The 18061-nt window shown below is 39.6% G+C and overlaps 1 protein-coding gene across 35 annotated transcripts in view; it reads left to right on the top strand.

Moving 5' to 3' along the window:
- Positions 1 to 14802, top strand: part of BBX (BBX high mobility group box domain containing) — a 146665-nt gene extending 131863 nt beyond the window's left edge. For all 35 annotated transcript variants that reach the window (XM_071757897.1, XM_071757861.1, XM_071757808.1 and 32 more), the window contains 3 exons: positions 4640 to 4834; positions 5523 to 5715; positions 8509 to 14802. In XM_071757897.1, coding sequence (XP_071613998.1) covers positions 4640 to 4834; positions 5523 to 5715; positions 8509 to 8596 — 476 coding nt within the window. In that variant the 3' untranslated portion in view covers positions 8597 to 14802. The remainder of the gene's footprint in view (positions 1 to 4639; positions 4835 to 5522; positions 5716 to 8508) is intronic.
- The last annotated feature ends 3259 nt before the right edge of the window (positions 14803 to 18061 follow it).

Here is an 18061-nt window from a genome sequence, read left to right as displayed (position 1 = left end):
AGCCAGGAGCTCTGTGCCACTGTGCCTTTGGCATCCATCCAGGCTGGAAGAGGCCTGGGTCAGCACAGACTTCAGGCAGGAGAGCTTCCCATCCAAGCAGCTGTTCCATACACCTGGCTTGACCATTTGCTGCCTTGTCAGTTGGTGTTCTGCTTGTTAGTACTCAGCCCTTGCTGCAGCTCCATGTGCTGCCTGACCCCACAAGTGATCTTGCAGCAGTATCCTGTTGTCAGAAGAGCTGGATTTTCCACCACGGTGTAGGTCAGAGTGTGTTTGGCATCACTTCATTGGTGAAATGTTTCCCCTGGCACCAGTGAAAAGAGCATTACTTGAAGTTTTGCTCGGCCTTTCTAGGCTTCTCATTTTTAACTTAATAAAGATCACTAAACCTTTACAGTCCACCTGTCCTTCCTGATACCAGCATGCCTGGACCTACAGAGCATTCTTTTTTCACTAGATGTGGTTAAACTCCTGCAGCTCTCTCTGATAAACAGCCATTGCTGAATAAATTGTCTTAAATGTCTCATGACTTGCTGAGTTCTTCTCCTCTGGTGTGCTGAATCAGTCCAATCGACTTCAGTTTTCTTGTTCACAGAGGCAGATGATAGCTGTTCAGTCTTGAGTTGAGACCAGTAGTGAATTCAGCATTTTCAGCATAACCACCTCTGTGATTTGAGTGCATTTCCCAAAGGGAGTTCTGTCTTACCCCAGCCTTATTCACCATGGGGTAAAGACACTGTGTATGTGCACAGTGTTCCTGAGAGCACCTGGGCTGCTGGTTTTGCTTTAGTTGTGTACTATTACACTGCAACCTTAAAATCAGGTAAAATTAGCAAAAAAAGTTCCAATCTACAGCGACAGGCTTTACACAAGTAGTCAATTGATACAAATGAGAAAAATGAGAGTGAGCCAGGTCCCTTAAATCCTTATTTTCTCTCTTTGTTGGGTGGGTTGTTTTGGTTTTTAGTCAGTTTAAGACTTGAGTTACAGCTAAGGCAGTTTCTCAAATGCTATGTCAGACGTACACTCTGTGACATGGCATCTTGCAGTCTACACTTGATTCCTTCTTGCATTGTAGATGGGTGGAAATAAGATCACAGGTCCTCTGCAGGCCTGCAGAGTGGAGTAAACTGTCTGTGTTCAGGAAGCCACCTGGCACAGAGCTCTAGATGTTTTCCTCACAAAGCCATTTTTGTGACTGTGGTTTAAGTGTGCCAGAAGGTCCACATCTTGCAAAGATAGCTCTACTTGCAAAGATAGCCCTCTAGTTCTGCAGGTGCTGCAGGTCATGTGGAAAGCTAACCATACAGATACCTGTTATAAGGACTGCAGAGGAGCTGCAGAACCTCATTTCATTGCTAAGCAGCATTCTTCTGAAAATTAGCTTGGCTCTACAATGGATGTCAAATGTATTAAGGAAAGTATGAAAGACAGGTACAGGGCATTGAACTTGTTTAGCATTGTCCTTTCTGCACAACAAAACCAACTGGTTTGGAGCATCCATATGGATATACTTTTGTAAAGCAATGGGATGCTGTTCTTTTCAAAGGGGTGCAGGAAGAAGACTCCCTTTAGCACCCAGCTGAGCTACACAGTTGCTGAAGCACCCACTTGGAGTTTAGTGCAGAGGGTCTTGTGGGTGATGCCTTCGTTAGATCTCGTCTGCTTGAATAAAGATTTGTAAAGAAGTCAGTGAAATGATTTCTCATTCCAGTGTTCACTAAGACTGCTAGAGAAAAAAAGAAGAAACTCTTCCCTTTGACACCTCCCCTCTTCCCCCCCCATCCAAAAAAAAATACTCATCCACTGTTCACCCTTAGTTCTTCCTTCTCCAAGGCTCTGTGGTGACAATGTTACAAGGAAGTGGCAAGGAGGTTACTTTGGGAGCTAGAAGAGGAATGAAAAATAGAGGACTGTCAAGTCTCATTTCAAGGACAGAGAAAGCTTAAAACATGAAAAGGGAATATGCTTGCTTCATCCTAAGTTTGTCGGCCACCTGCTGCTGTATCTCAGTCAAACATGCCAATACAATATACTCCTGCAGCTAATCTAGTGCATATTTTCTTAGTTTTATGTCTTCAATAACTGTCACTACTTTTAATTTTTAGATTTCAAGAGTTTGTCTTATATTTAATTTCTTGAGCATTTTGATGCATACAATGTGAGAAAGAAAACAAATGTAAAAGGCAGCTGTCTACTGTACTGACTAATCTAATTAATTTCCAGTAACTTGACATGGCCTGTAATATACAACATGTGATAAAAACATAGCACATCAGGTTTTTCTCTGTTGTATGTTGTTTATTGTTTTAAATCAGATCTTAATACTTTATTAAATGTAAAAAATAAACAAACAAACTTGCTTTATTAGGATTAATGCCATTTTAAACTCAGTTAAACTGCAATTAAAGAGCACTGTCGAAGTACTAAATAATAAGAGCAAATCCCCAAATCAGAATTAACAAATTGGACTACAATCAAGCCATTACATTAATACATTATCAATGCTTAAGTATTCTCAAATATGAAATGAAGAGAGAAAGCTGCTCATTTAGTTATGCATTCCAGTCAAGATTTTGGTCTCAGTGCAGTCAGTTTATCTGAACACCTTACTTCTTGCCCAGCTGAATTAGTTGAAAGTCACATTCACAGTCATTAGTGCTTCACTTAATTGAATTTTTACAGGGCAAATCTTTTCTCGTGATTTCTCTTGCTCTCTGTACAAAAATGAAGTTTTACAGCATAGCTCTGCTCTGGGAAGGTTAGCAGCTATAGTTAAACACTGAGAAAAGCAAATGGAAGCTGTGTGGGTTTTTTCAAAATAAAGAGCATGTATAAGTTCTAAATGTTTTTACAAGAGGAGCTATGAAGGGGAATTAAGAACATAAAAGTATTAAGTTTTGGAACATTTCCAAATATTTTTACAGATATGTACTAGGTATATGCCATAAAACATGAAAAGGTCCCTTGCCACCTAAAAAGAGAAGAGCAAAGGGCAACAGCTAACAAGATAAAATCATGCTACAGCTGGTCTCTTCACCCAGTTGACATCCTCAAAGTTAACAGTTACAGGAGCTAACAAAAGATAAAGGTTACATTAGTCATATCTTTGAATGGGAAGCTTGTTAAATCTAAAATAATTTTTAAAAAACCCGCAATAAATAAACAGTAAATGCACAGTAAAATGAAAGAGGGGAAAGTCCATTCAGACTGCTCGGCTACTGTGCATGGTTTGTGGGGTTGGTTGCTCCTGTGTGACAGGGACAGTCTCAGTGTAGGAGGGTGGTCTTGTTCAGTGCTGAGCCCTTCTGAAAGAGCAATTGTTTGCTTGAGTTCTATGTGTGTAGTTTTTGCTGGTCCTACCAACCAGAAAACGAACTTGATTTTTAGTCATATCTTTAAAATGGGAAAATCTTTATGAAAGTAATTGTGGAGAAGAGAGAGCTAACTGTAGACACAGTAATAGATGTGTTTCTGTTTTCTATTGAAAAGAGATGGGGTGTAACTTGAGAGGTAGTAAAGATAACCAGGGGAGATGCAGGCATTGGGGAAAAAGTCCGTAATTATTCAGGATCACAGTACACTAGGAAAAAATACCCTAAGGACTTGGTGCAGGTGCCGTGAGTGCTGCCAAGTTCAAAACAGGCTAGACTGTAAGAAACTACTTGGGCATTCTCTTTCTTATCTGTGGTCTCTTTCTAACCCTATCTTACAGTGATCACAGGTAAGGTAGGTCCTATAAAACATGTCACAGTTTGAATTTATGGGCTAGTGATACCCAGTGGTATCAGCAGGATGGCTTATTAAATCAATGGAAATTACACGTGATTGACAACGGCACACTGACTGCAGGCTTTGGAAGCTTAAATACATTTTGTGATTGCTCTTTGACCCATTTTTTCACAGAGAAGATTATAAAGTGTTTAAGTCAGGTGAAAATTTATGATTGTGTTCCAGCTCAGGGCAGGAGGCTACTTCTGAAATGCTAACACTGGTGTTGTTGAGAAAGATTCAGACTGTTCCTCTCTCACTCTCTGACTTTATGTAGGCAGTATTTCTATCATGCTTGTTTTCTTTTTTTAGCTTGCTTTTCTCTTTTTTTCCTATCTTCAACTGTGATCCAGCTCTGCTTTCGTATATGCTGCCTTTTTTTGAAGTCTGGTGTTTTGTAAAGGCAGAATTTCCTTCTGCTTAGAGAAGACAACAAAGTGACTATGGAAGGAGGTTTTGGGGTCAGGAATTTTCCTGAGTTCTCCTTGTGAGTTCACCTGTGAGCTAAGATAAGCTTATCTGAGCATCATTTTTGTTTCCTGAATACATTTTGTCTCTTAGCTACTTGCAGGCATCTTCTTTTGCAGAGTGCTGTATGCAGACTGTTGTATCCCATGCTCCCTCTCAAGTCCTACTGCCTATCTCAGTTTACTTTTGCAAACATTAGAAACTTGAATCTTCCAGAATGTCTTCAAGAGCTGATGCCCCTGCAAATATCTAGTGCATTGGGATCATACCTTGACATAGGTTATACTCTTGAGTACCTGTGAGGGAAGGCTTTGTGCAGACAGATGCAAAATGTTAAATGAGCACAGCTAGTAGCTGAATTCTTCTACATGTTAAACCTCTTTTTTTTGTCCTCTTTCAGCCATACTCTCAGAAGACAGAAATTCCAGTGAGCTTGCCTGGAAGAGAATTTCTATATCTGCCCTAAACACTCCAGAGCCAGCAATGATGCATGAGCCTTTAGTTGGCAGCCAGAAGAGGAAAGCAAGAAAAACTAAGATCACACATCTTGTCCGAACGGCAGATGGTCGAGTGTCACCAGCAGGAGGGACAATGGGTAAGAAAATGGAAGCTGTGTGAAATTTTTGTAAAAATTGAATTATTGGAGAAGGTTTGGGAGTAAAAGCAACCTATCAGAGAAGTATTGTTTAGTTAGATTGGTTTCATACCTACTAAGAAAGGTAATTCTTTAAAGTACAGGTATCAGCAAACCAGGAAATCAGTGAGTCAGTAATGGCCAGGCTTTTTGGTTTGAATGCCCAAATGTGCCTTCTCTCCAGATATTTCTCTTTAAGAATTGAGAGCTGATACAGAAATAAATGGAAAATAGTTGCCTTTCACTATTTGTTTCCAATGCAGCAAATAAAGGACACTGCATATAGTTACAGAATGTAAAAATTAATTCCATTGTCTGACAGCTAATGACACAGTGTTTGGAGTCATCTGCAGTTAATACAGTCTTTCAGGATTTTTGTATCTAAAATGTATTCAAAAGCTCTATTGCCTGACCTAAAAGATCAAACTCAGCTGAAAGCAAAATCAGCAGACTGCTTCACATAAACATTATTACTGTGCTTTTGTCGATAGGTTGGGTCAGAAGAGGTTGCAGCATGAGTGCAATTACACTTGAAAAATCAGAATCGTGATGGTAATGGTCTGATGTTACCACCAGACTAGTCAGTATATCAATGGGCTGCTGTGACTTTGAGGGCTAGATGTGCAAGCTTAACTTTCTTTTATTGCAGAGGAGAAGCCAAAAGAGCTGCCACAAAGTACTCTTCAAAAAACATCAAGTGCAGAAACAGAATGCAACAGTGAATGCTCCAGAAATGCAGAGAGAGAAGAAAATAATAGTATTACATCAGATATGCCAGCGGTGTCTGCATTTTTTAGCTTAGCTGCTCTGGCAGAAGTAGCAGCCATGGAAAATGTACACAGGTAGGGTTCTCTTTTCCTCTTGTTGTCTAAAGTGCATAGTGTGTGGCTGCCAGCTTCTTCAAAAGGCATGTGAATTGCAGACTCTTTAAATTGGCCTACATTTCCTCTCACACAGCTTCCTGTGAATGTTTTACACCACTTGCTTAGTAGTGGTAAGTCTTCACCTAAATGGTAATGTAGTCTATTTCAGCAGTCAGTAAAAAAATAAAATCCCTGGTAAACTTGCCTACCAGCTATTTTACATAAACAGGTTCAAATGCTCCTTGATATTCTAATGATTGAGGCTTTCTGAATATCAGATGCTATTTGTCAGATAACAGCAGATTTATATAGTTCCTGCCTGCTGATTTGCATTTTTCGGGGGCCTAATACTGTGTAGAGAATTTCATATAACTTCAGCTGGAGCTTTTGTGCTGAATGTGGCTGAAGGAAGCAAACTTGTTATTTTTACTCTTCTGCTTTGCTGTGTGGGAAGCAAAGCATCTGTCCTGTGAGAGTGGCCTGGGACAGAACCATTCTGGGTGGTGGGAACCATTTTAATTTGTGTTGGTCCTCTCGGTTACAGAGAGCAGACCTTCCACACAGTGAAGATGGAGAATGTGCAGGTTACTGAGGGCTGTTGGGTCAGTTCAGCATGGTCAGATCCTGCATGCTAGACTTGTGATAGGAGGAAAACAATAACAGCAAGCCCTCCTTGACTGTTAATGATCCAGTGTTCCTCCTTGATGCTGCAGCTTAATTGTAAATGAACCCACATACTTTTCCTGCAATGGAAAGTCAGTGAGAAAGTCCTGGGCTAGTTTGAAACCATCACAGTCTGGAAATTACAATTGACAGACTACTGGCTTTCTAACCACAGGGCAGCAGTGAATTAAACCATTTGCAACCTCAGTTTACCAACCCGGTTCTGTGTGCTAAGGCATCAAATACTGGAAGGTTTTTTAGAATCTATGGGGCCCTACAAGATAGAAGTTGTCAGCTGAGCTCAGCCTGCTGGTTTTTCTCTGGAGAAGCTCTGGTCTTGCTTAAGAGATGTTCTTTTGGATGAGAAGTGTTTTCACACTGCAGTTGGCTTGGTCTCTTCTTCCCAGCTTTGCAATACGTAATACAAGTGTCTTCTATCAAAACAGCAAAAGTCTGAACTCATTTCTGTAATCTTTTGCAGTCAGAAGCCTTGAAGGGAGATGTGGGAAGTGCTGTTCTAAGCTCTGTTCTCCCTCACTCCCTTGTGGTTTCATTGATTTCCAGTAACACTGATCAGAATTGCACAACAACAGAATTCATTTCACTGTGGGTTTTCCCTCTTTATTCCTCTAAGAGTTCTTGTTCTCTTCTTGTCCCTGTTCAAGTGACCTAATGTTCTATGTAGCCTTCTCTTGGGATCTTCCTTATTCTCACCTTTTGTCATCTCATCGTGGAGCTAGGGCAGTGCAGCACTTTCCATGATGCCTGAAAACACCACGCTGGCTAATGTTCAGCCATTCTTGCTAATTCCAGCTTCTGAACACCTCAGGGGGAAGGAAAATAGGGGAAGACTCTCACTTAGTAGAAACTTAGCCACCTCTCTCACAGGCTAGGCAAATGGAAGTCAAAAAAGAAATCTAAACCTGATGAGTTAGATTTTTCTCTATTTTCTACTCTGTTGACTGTTACTGTTTGCAACTCACTTCTTTATTTGTGAATAGCAAGAAATGAGAACTCGAGTAGAGGTTTGCTTGATGTGTTTCTTTGTGTCTGAATTTAATTATTAAAAATTTTACAGAGTCCTTTTAAACTGTAATTAGAGCTTGTCTTGAAGTGGCAGCGTGGTTTTTATTTGAAGGCTTCTGTAAAGCTTTATTTACCTTGTGCATGCCCTGGTTAAGTGTTGTGAACCTGAGCTGCATTTTGTGCCAGGGCCACTTCACCAGACTCCAATTGTATGAAGTATGGTACCTCTGTTTCTGCCTGGGGTATTAGACAGTAAGGTAGAGTGGCCCTCGTGTAAATATGAAGTGAGCCTCAGATTTTCATTGCTCCAAATTACACATACTGTAGCAAAAATAGAACCTGACTTGTGATATTAGGTAACAGGTGGTGACGTGCTTTGTGTATGTGTTTTAAAAGGCAAGCTGCAAAGGCACTCTCCCAAGTCCATCTGCTACAATGACTGATGTTGATTTCCAGCACATAATTCTGGCGCAGTTTCTTTTTATGATACCCCGTGCCAGGGGATTATTTGTAAATTAACACTGCTGTAGTGATGAAAGAGATGTTGCGCTGTGCTGATGAAGCGTTGGGTCATGAAACTTGGAGTAATTCCAACGTGCAGCTCGGCTGATGAGTGTATTTCCATATTGCTTAAAAGCTGGCTATTGACTCACATTAACACGACATTTGTCTCTGTGCATTTACCTCCTCTTGCCTTCTACCCAAGAGCTGTACTCTCTGCAGCTGAGGGCTGAGGCCTCTCCCTCACAGAATGAGTAACAGCGCTTGCGCGCTCTTGACTTAATCTTCTGCCACACGCTTGGGTTTGTGTAGTCAAATACCACTGCACCTTGGTTTTGCCTGACATAGCATTGTGTTGCAGGTTGTCCTCAGGCCTGTTATTGCATTCCTGCTGCAGGAACACCACAAAAAACAGTGTGTGACAGTGGTATGTGAGCATCTGTAGCAGCAAGCAGTTCTTTTGCTGTAAACATCGAATGTTAAACCGTGTCGTGTGCCACGCTTTCCACGCTTTCAGGTCTGATAAAAGCACCTCCCATGCTCCAGATAATCATAGGTGGCTTTTCTTTTCTTCTTTTGCAGAAGTCAGAGGGCCACACCTCTCCCACATGACGGACAGCCAAATGAAATGTCTCAGGCTCCAGTGCTTATTTCCTGCGCTGACCAGTGAAGCTCCACTTTATTGTAAAACGTTGTGCTTTACCTAATAACCTAGCCTTTTCTTTACCAAGGGAAGCTAGTCAGTCCATATGATGGAAACTATAGACTGCAAGCAAGTGCTTATTGCTCTGAGTGGCCCAGAATTCACTGGAAGCCAGACATTAGCAACTTGGGCCAGGTCCTCAAATCGGAACCCAGTATGTAGGAGGGTGGTATTAATTGTCTATTAATGAACAGAAATGGAATGATCCTAGAGCTTGCTTTCTATTGAAGGCTTTTAAACAGTAAATAGGTGGTTGGTGTGAAAAAGGCTGCCTTTACTGTTAGCTCACACAGTGTCTCTTTTACCAACCAGAGAGTACGGCAACTAGTTTCATATAATACCTAGTTACTCTAAATGAAAATGAAAAAAAAAAAAAAACAAACAACAACAAAAACACTGACGCACTGCACTAGTTATTATTAGTCATTTTTGTACATGAAGATTTAAGTTCTAAGATGGTTTATATTAATAGGTTATGCCTACGTTTATATTGTAGAATGAATTTAAAACCTGTTCCAGAGAACTCAAGGCAGCCTGGACAGACGTACCATTGTTAGCCGTGTTTGGGCAGCCATGTGGTCCAGATGTTCTGCACTTTTATATTTGCCACCAGAGTGGTAGAGTTTACTGGCAAATTTTCTGACAGGCTATGTTTGGGTTTGTTTCTTTTTAATTTAGCTTTGAATAACCAGGATGATGTGCATTAGAAAAAGGAGTGGTGTATGGAAAAGAAAATACTGCAGATAATTGACTTGTATTTCATGCCTTGGAGGGTTCCTTTTATTTTTGCATAGATATCTGAGCGACTTGGCGAAACTTTCCTGTAAACAAAAAGTACTGCAAATGCGTTTTTCAAAAGTGACCTTAGTATTATTTCACCATTCTGGAAAACCTAAAATTGTGACTTTTCGATATACATGTACATGATACACATACCTTTTGCATTTTACAGCCACTGGCATTGTTGTAGTTACTATGCACAGTCCAAATCGGCCTCACAGTTTGCATAGTGGGCCAGTTACAGTTTGTATTGGTGAAGTGGAAGGTTGTATACAGATGAACTACAGCTGAAGAGTAACACTTGACTGAATTCAGACCACCGAACAGACCCATCTGCCAGTTTCTGTCTTTGCTTATGTTGGATTTTTGTGTTGTGCTCTCATAAGTACATCCCAAAAGCAGGCCAAGTGTATCACTTGGACTGTTATCTTGGCTATCTTGACTTACACTATCGTACAACCAAGCATTGATTCCTACCAACAAATGCAAAATGATCTCTAGTAATTGATCGAAAGCTACAAATTCAACAGGGTACTTCTATAGCACAAGATGTTTCCCTACTTTTTGCATTGTAGCACAACAATTTACCAAATTGGACTCCAGCAATAATTTTCTATCAGTCTTCGTCATACCGGCAGAACTTTTGATAGTATTAGATTGAGCTTGAAGTTCTTTGAATTAAGTCTTTAAATGATGAGAGTTTACATCATTCTATCAGGCATTCTTATTTATACTTGACAGAATTGATAATGTGTTTCGGGGTTATTTTGTAACTAATTTGATGTAATAGCCATAAGGACAGCAACTCTATTAATGCTTGCTAGGTTTAGCCTTTCATTCTTGTAGTTAAGTGGAAGTCTTTGGTTCAGTGTCGGGAAATGATCTACAACAAACCACAGGTGTTGTAACACAACTTTTAAATTAAAATCTGACAAAAGCCAGGTAGCTGGAGAAGTGTCACTGAAACAGTACCATGGAGGGATGCATGTGTTGGAAGAAGGGAACAACAGCAAAAACAAAATTTACAAGCCAATGGATCAGTGAAAAGGCTTTTTAAAAATTCAGGTGAATATGTAACTAAGAGCCCCTAGAATGCCATTGCAGCCTATGGCAGTATTTTTAATAAGATTTTATTAAAGTTTTGTAAGTTATTTTAACAAGATGGGAAAAACTTAAAAGACTTATTAAACTGTTGGGTCACAGCAAGGTGGCTGGCTGTTGGAGTTTTGGACCACTTTATAATTAGCTGAAATCCAAATATGTTACAGTGCAGGCCGTTCACGTTGACAATGGTACTAACTTATTTCTCTAGAAACCTTTAGAGTAGATATATTTTTGTCAAAGCACCCCATCCTTCCTCAATTTAAATTTCAATATTGTTCCTGAAGATATTTCTGTATATTAATGGTACCTTTTTTAAAAGAAACAGAAAATTACTTTTTTCTATATGGATTAATATCTTACTTGATCTGCTTTTCCTTGACTTTCCCTTAGAGAGGGGATAGGGTTGGGTCAGTTTACTGGATATGACTGTTTTCAGATACTTAAAAACCTTTTTGTAGATATGCTTAATTTTTAAGCGATTAGGCACTGAGAGTAGCAGAAATCCTGCAAAGCTTTATAGTTCACTAGGCATTTGCCTTTGTTGGTTCTCTGAGTGATGTCTTGATTTCAGTAGGTAGAATTTTCCCTGAATCTACTAGAAAGGGGTATCAGTATTTTCAGGTAACAAAGTCTGTTAGCACAACAAAAATTTCAGACCAATATCTTACTGTATTGGGGTTGGGTTTTTTCCTTGTTTGTTTTGTTTTAATTTTTATTAATTTCAGCTGCTTTCATTTTGGAAAATCTTATTGCTATTGTGTGTACTTCAGTATACCAGCAAACACTGTTACCCGTTAACACGTTGTCCACAAATGCCTCTAGAGAAGAAATTGTTGCACCTTATTGTATATCTCAAGCAAACCAAAATATGATGCTTTTCTGCTTTGTTTATTCTGAATATGTTGTATCATACTTTACTGAATCCATTTTAACTTAGCTAAAGCTATCGATATTTATGCATTTCACATTATTTTCTGGATCTGAACCTGTGTATAAATCTTTCTTTAAAAAAAAAGAAAAGCATTTACCATAGTCGTCCTCTCTGACTTATCCATGGGAGGGGGGGAATCTTGTCTCAAGTGTAAAATGCAGTACTGTCCCAGTTTTCCTTGGCTTTTATTTATTTAGTGATCTTTGATATTTCATATGTAGTTTTGAGGTATACGAAATACATTGTTGTAGCCAAAGCTACAGATCTGAGCAGCTGGGAGGAAATTACTGTAATGTCTTCTTAATTGTTCTAGTACTGTATACAAATATGGGAAAAATGTTCTGCAGAACATTTGAGATGCAGATTCTTATCCTCACAGTAAGTTATTTTCCACATATTAGACCAAATCAGTCAGAACACAATGATCTTAAAGGTCTTTTAAATCCTAAATGATTATATGATTCTAAAAACATCTATTGAGATTACTTAATGCTCTGCTTATGGCAGTAACTACCCCTTGAATGTGCTGTGATTTCAGAAATAGAATATATTTATTTAAGATGACTGAATGCTCTTTTATACTAATATACTATCCCAAAGTAATGAGCAAGAGACTTCTTGATAGTTTGGGTTTCTATTTTTAGCGTTGGTGCATGACTTGGAATTAAAGTGATAGGAGTAGTTGCATAGGGGCACAGGAACGAGGGACTGATAGGAGTGTGTGAACTTGTGGTGTTTGAAGTCCAGCTTGGGTCTTTTTGTTTGGGTGAAAGCTGCTTTATTTGGGTGAAAGCACAAGGCTGAAGAGCACTCTGCAGTTCGTGTATCAAGTAGAAACCGCAGAGAGTTGTAACTCACATCAGAACGAGGGAATGCCTTATAGTTTGGATGCTGTCTTTTGGAACAGGATATTAAATTGAATCAGTTTCAATTGTTCAGCTGCTCTACAGATGCTGAAGAGACTGAAGGCAGCAGTTGTAGGCGTGGGACAGCTAAGAGAGGATGAAAGGAGAGATGGCCTTTCTTCTCAGTACGGCAAAGTTACGGCAGCGAAGGGAAATTATGAAAAAAGGTAGATGTATATATATATGTGCATGTGTGTATGGGCGTGTGTGTGCCTGGGTGTGTACATTCTGGGAAAAAAAATATATATATAGGGAAAACAAAAACAAGATGGGTCTACAGGAGACTGTAATGTATGCTGACCCTTTGAGTGCACTCCCTTTTTTTGAATGCTGAGTCTAATATGGCTACCTCTCCTCAAAGACTACTTTAGTTAAACTTCCATTTGCTTTCAGGCTTGTTTGTGTCAACTTTTCGGCCATCCATGCCATTTGTATATCATTGTGTGCTTTACTTTCCAAGAGCAATGTTTATATAGTGCAGACAACATAAAGGCTGGGTATGCAGTGGTAGCCAAAGTGTTGCTGGAGCAGTTTTGTTTAAGTTCTGCCATAGCCGTGCGGGTCGCAGGAGGTGAGCCCACTGGCTCTGATGAGTTCAGTGAGCTTGGGTTTTTTAACAGCAGAAAATGCAGTGCTGATGGGATGATGGACTTCAGATACTGCCAGAGGTGATGCAGGAGGCCAAATGCTGCTCTTGAAACTGACTCTGGGGTTTACATTTGCAGTCCTGGTTTTGCAAGGAAACGTAACTGTGCGACTTGTGTGTTGTATACCCTATGTCATCCATTAGATGCCCCTTGTTTGCCGTGCTTGTTTGATAGTTTGTAGAGCTCCTAGGTATCTTTGCCATGTTTCGTAGTACTTGTGGCGTTCTCCTTACCTTGTGCATATTGTGAAACTGTCACCTACAGCTGCCAGGGCACTGAGGCACTTCAGGACACCGAGCGCAGTGAATAAGTGCATTTAGGCTGTGGAAGAGCTATGTGTCTCCTCCCCTGCATTTCCCCATAAAAAAGGCACAGTGAGGTTTATGCTCTCACCTAAGTACTATTATAATAATTTACATACTCAGTATTTTCTACTGAATTGACAACTTCGGACAGGCTTATCAGCTGGATGTATATTTTATGTTCCCCCACTAATTCTTCTAAGGAAGATTCTATCAAAGGAAGATATCTAGGAAGACTTGACATCAGATCTCCACTCAGCAACACACCTAAGCTTATGCTGAAAGCCATCCTTACTTAAGGGGCAGCATTGTTTGCACTGTGAGATTGCAGGAGCCCCAGTGATGGACCACTATGCTTATGGAGTTAAGCTTAGGCTTGTGTGATGTTCCTGGGGGGAGGCACATCCTGGTGACCTAGGGCCTTCATTGACATGGAATTTTAGAAAAGACTGCAAATAGCATCACATTTGTTGAGTTCTTCCAAAGACATATTGTGGTTTCTGGGTCTTGACTGTGACCATCTACCAACAGACCCACACTGTACTCTACTGGAAAGAAACACACCCCTACAGGCTAACTAACCAGGCTTCCAAACATAATGATCTGATCTGCTCTTTCCACCCCTAAAATGAAACCTATTTTTTCCCCACACGCTGCTACACTTTGTTAGGGCTTTGTGGTTACAGTAGTTAGGGCTTTGAAAGTGGTAAATGTAGGAGAGGCATATATGTGCATGTGTCTGCATGTATGTATACATATGCATAAACACACCTGGGAGTGCAGTGACTTGCAACATGTTCTCTGTTCAAAAGTGTTCCCATGTTAGGTCATGAAACAACATGAGATTTCTCAATAGTTTTCTTAACTTTCTTGCTAGATTTTGGTCTCTTTTGTCAACATTACACCATAAGGTGTGGTTTTTGAAAATCACACCTGAAAAAACCCCATAGGTCCTGCTAACCTGGATGCTACAAAAACCTTCTTTCTCAGCAGCACTTGCTTTTAATAACCAGTATCTCTTGACAGTTTTAACACAACTAATTTGCTATGATCTTTCTTCCTAGAGTCCAGTCCTTCGACTTTTATACTCACATGTAATTCCACGGAATTTTGACCCAGTATTTAGCTCTATTCTCTCCAAAGCTTGGTGTAAACATGCCTTACAATAGTTCATCTCCATCAATGGTATAACAGAGCTACTGCCTTCTTAGATGTGTGTAGTTAAAAGTCAATAAGCATATTTATAGAATGTCATACTTTCTTCAAAAACCTCTAATTTGATATTTTTAAGTGCACATGTTAAGTCATGTGTATAACATGTTATAAAGTACATTAAACTGTGATAATGAAACTGAATAAAATATTTAATAAAATATTTGAAATATTTGAAAAGGACCTTCAAATAGATTTCTTTATGTTCATTCTATTTTGGTTATCTAGTGTGTGCCTGTAAACAGTCTCCCATTTAAAACTAATGTTTGCAAATAAATACTATTCAAACAGAGCTTCTTTGATACTTCATCTACTTTACTATCAAATGAATGTTTTCTTTAAACATGGCTGAGTTAGCAGTATTTTTAGAGTTTGTTCTTAGCTACACCATGAGTTTGTTGGCTTTTTTATACTTAAAAAGAAACAAGCTTGCTTTCCACCTGAAAATGGAAGATTCTAAAACCCAGAGATGGATCCTCAGAACTGTAAGCTGTAGCTGTCAGATCATCCATCAACTTCTGCACAATGACTCTGAAGATGTTGCACATTTTGCAAAGAACTTCTGCCCACTTGTTCTTTCTTTAACGTGTCTATAATGGGAGCTTCCATTTTACTTTTAAAAACTTCCCTGTCTGGTTCAGCACTGTTGACATTGTTGGAAAGATCCGTAGACCCATGCAAATGCCCCAGACATCAATGGATTTATATTGGAATCAAGCTGGAGATTATGGGATCAAGAGAGCTGGAGCTGGGTTAGGCTGTGAGAGAAAAGTTTGCCTTTTCTCCTGACCTTTTCAGGTATCCACTTTGTGTTTCTGGACTTTGTCTTCTTTGCACAGTTGAAAAGCTCATTTATAGTCCACAGAAGTCTAAGAGAAGTCATCTCATGTGAAGAGGCCTTGGCTTTGTTTTCAGTCTTTGGACCCTAAGAGAACTTACTCAGAAATGGATTCTCTTAGAAATAAGTAGCAAATGTTATCTACGTTTAAACTTAAAGGTCTGAGCTACTTTGGAAACTTGCCTAAACAAGGACTATGCTCTACCCTCTTGAGGCTTGAAAAGTAGAATGCCTTGGATGCCTGAAGCCTCCTTGATTGCACTGTGTTTTTCTGAACACAGGAGACCCAAGTACAGACCTCATAAAGCCAGTAGATACTGGCTGTTCACATGGGAGCAGAATTCCTGTCTCTGAATCAATGGTAGCAAAAGGGAAGCTGTTAGTGTGGGTTTTTAGTTTATTTTTTGTTGTTGTTGTTTGGTTTCTTTTTTTTTTAACTGTGCCATTTACTCAGGGAAGAAGAATTGAATGCAATCTTGCACTGCCTTTACTGGGTAGGCATCAGTATATCTGCAAAGAAACACCAGGAATGGAAGAAGATCTTCATTACAAGCCATATAAAGGTCATACTTGGGGAAGGGGGAGATAAGCTCTGAATCAAATCAGTGAGCAAAAATCCTTTAAGAAATCTTAAGATATATACATATTTTCTCGGTGTAGTATGCCCAGTCAGGAACATTGAAGTCACTAAATTGTTTTTTCAGTTACCAAATTACTTAAAAACAGTCATCTTCCTTGAACTCCCATAATTTCTCATCTGCTCTCATTTTGTTCTTTCAACAAAAGACCCACTGAATTAAGCTCTCTGTGCACCTAGATCTGGTTTGTTACCCAGGTCTCACTTATGTTGTTTCTTGCAGCTGCATAGCATTACACTGACAGTTTCACAAGTGTCAGGTAAGATAAATTTCTACTAATACTTTTGAAAAAATATGAGGCAGAAAGGCATCACCCTCCTCAAGCACCATGCTTCTACCAGGCACTCCAGGGTTCTCCTCTGGGGGACATTTGTTGGATCCATTTCATTGTTGATCCCAGGATGGTCTGGTGTGCAGCTAAAAATAATAATAAAAAAAAAATTCTAAGGCTTTTTTTGAAAATCTAAGGCTTTTTTTGAAAGCTAAAACTTCTAAAGAGACTTTTTCCCTGCAAGGTGAAACATGAAGGCATGCAGAATACTTGAGCATCCCATAACAAAGCAGCTTGTGAAGCTGTCTGTTCAGGACACTAGCACTTTGTCACAAGATGTGTTCCTATTTCTGCTGCAAAGTTCTGATTTGGTTTGTTTTCATAAATAACACCTGCAAGACATATTGCCTACCATCCATTCAGTGTCAGCTTTTTGTGGACTGTACTTGACACAGAAAGAGAAATTGAGGTTTGGTATAGTTGCATTTAAAATGAAATACATTTCAGGTAGGCTTCATTAGCTACTTTCTGATAGGAGAAGATAACATCAGATCTTCAGCAGAAGTAACCCTGCAGAAGTTGAAAAGCCAGCCTATATAAAGTGAAACAAAATGTTTATTCCATAGAGACCAGTGCTTCAACCTATTTGTCAGTCCATAAGAGAAGAGAAACTAGTTGAAATAGACCCAGAAAATCAAAGCAGTTCAGAGTATCAGACTTAGTATGAAAGTGTAGGTTTTTGAATGTGAACACTGAAAAGTTTAATCCACTCATGTAGCTTTTTGGTTATTACTTTTGTTATCTTGGTGTTTGGATATAGAGATATAATACTTAGAATGTCAGGTGCATTTATTGCCTTTTGCACCCTCAGAGAAGGCTGGCGTAGCCATTTAACAGCATTCAGTTTAAGAAAAAGAAAAAAGAGGGGGAGGGGGCGTTAGAGTTGGAATTTAGGCCCTAGTAGATGTCATTTTCAAAAGAAATACTTGGAGTACATTTTAAAGTTTAAAATCTGTCCCACCAAAAGTTTTTCAGTCATTGCAGACCATGAGGCTCCAGTCAGATCAATCTGAGCAACAGTTTCTCTTCCTTCCAAGGTCTGGGTGGGTTCCCTTAATACCTGGTCAATACCTAGAGTTAGTATTTCATTTCAGCCTTTCCTAGTATGAAAAACCTTGATTCCTACATGTTTTAGTGAGGGAGATTCTTAAAATTATATTGCTGCTTGGAGATCTTGAGACTCAGCAGCATGTTGCCGAAAGTTTCAAGGTCTGGTATCTCAGATACCAACCTCACAGTTGACCATAATGAGATTTCTGTTCTAATTGGAGCCCTCTAAAAGCTCCTCACTGGCTCATGGAAGACCCATTCTTGATTGTGGGTGAACCTCTCTGGGACTCTGGATGTGGCATTTGTTGGGAAGCACAGCTCTGGCTGAGGGAGGGAGGCTCTTTGCCCACACGCTTCCCAGCATCTTCCCTTCAGATTATCTTAACCACAACAACTTTTTTCATGCAGCTGGGATCTCTTCTTGCCTGCTGCAGCTCACATACATTTTTGTAAAACAAAATGAAACAAACCCACCAGCCTTCCTCAACTTCCAGGTTTCAGTAGGTGGTAGTTTGACTGGGAGGGGGTGTAATGTGTCTTTAGTTAGAGCAGCTTTGTAAATTGTCTGCAGATATTGAGAGGTTACTGAAACAAAGCTGGGGTTCATTTTGGTTTGGGGAGCTGTGTTTTCTCATGGAAGTGAGGATTCTAATGGAGTTACTGTTGCAGCACCAGATGGACTATTTTGTTGTGT

The sequence above is a fragment of the Heliangelus exortis genome, chromosome 1, assembly GCF_036169615.1.
Source record: "Heliangelus exortis chromosome 1, bHelExo1.hap1, whole genome shotgun sequence".
Classification (NCBI taxonomy): Eukaryota; Metazoa; Chordata; class Aves; order Apodiformes; family Trochilidae; genus Heliangelus; species Heliangelus exortis.
The sequence above is the reverse complement of the archived record's forward strand: the minus strand, read 5'-3'. Positions and strand labels throughout refer to the sequence as shown.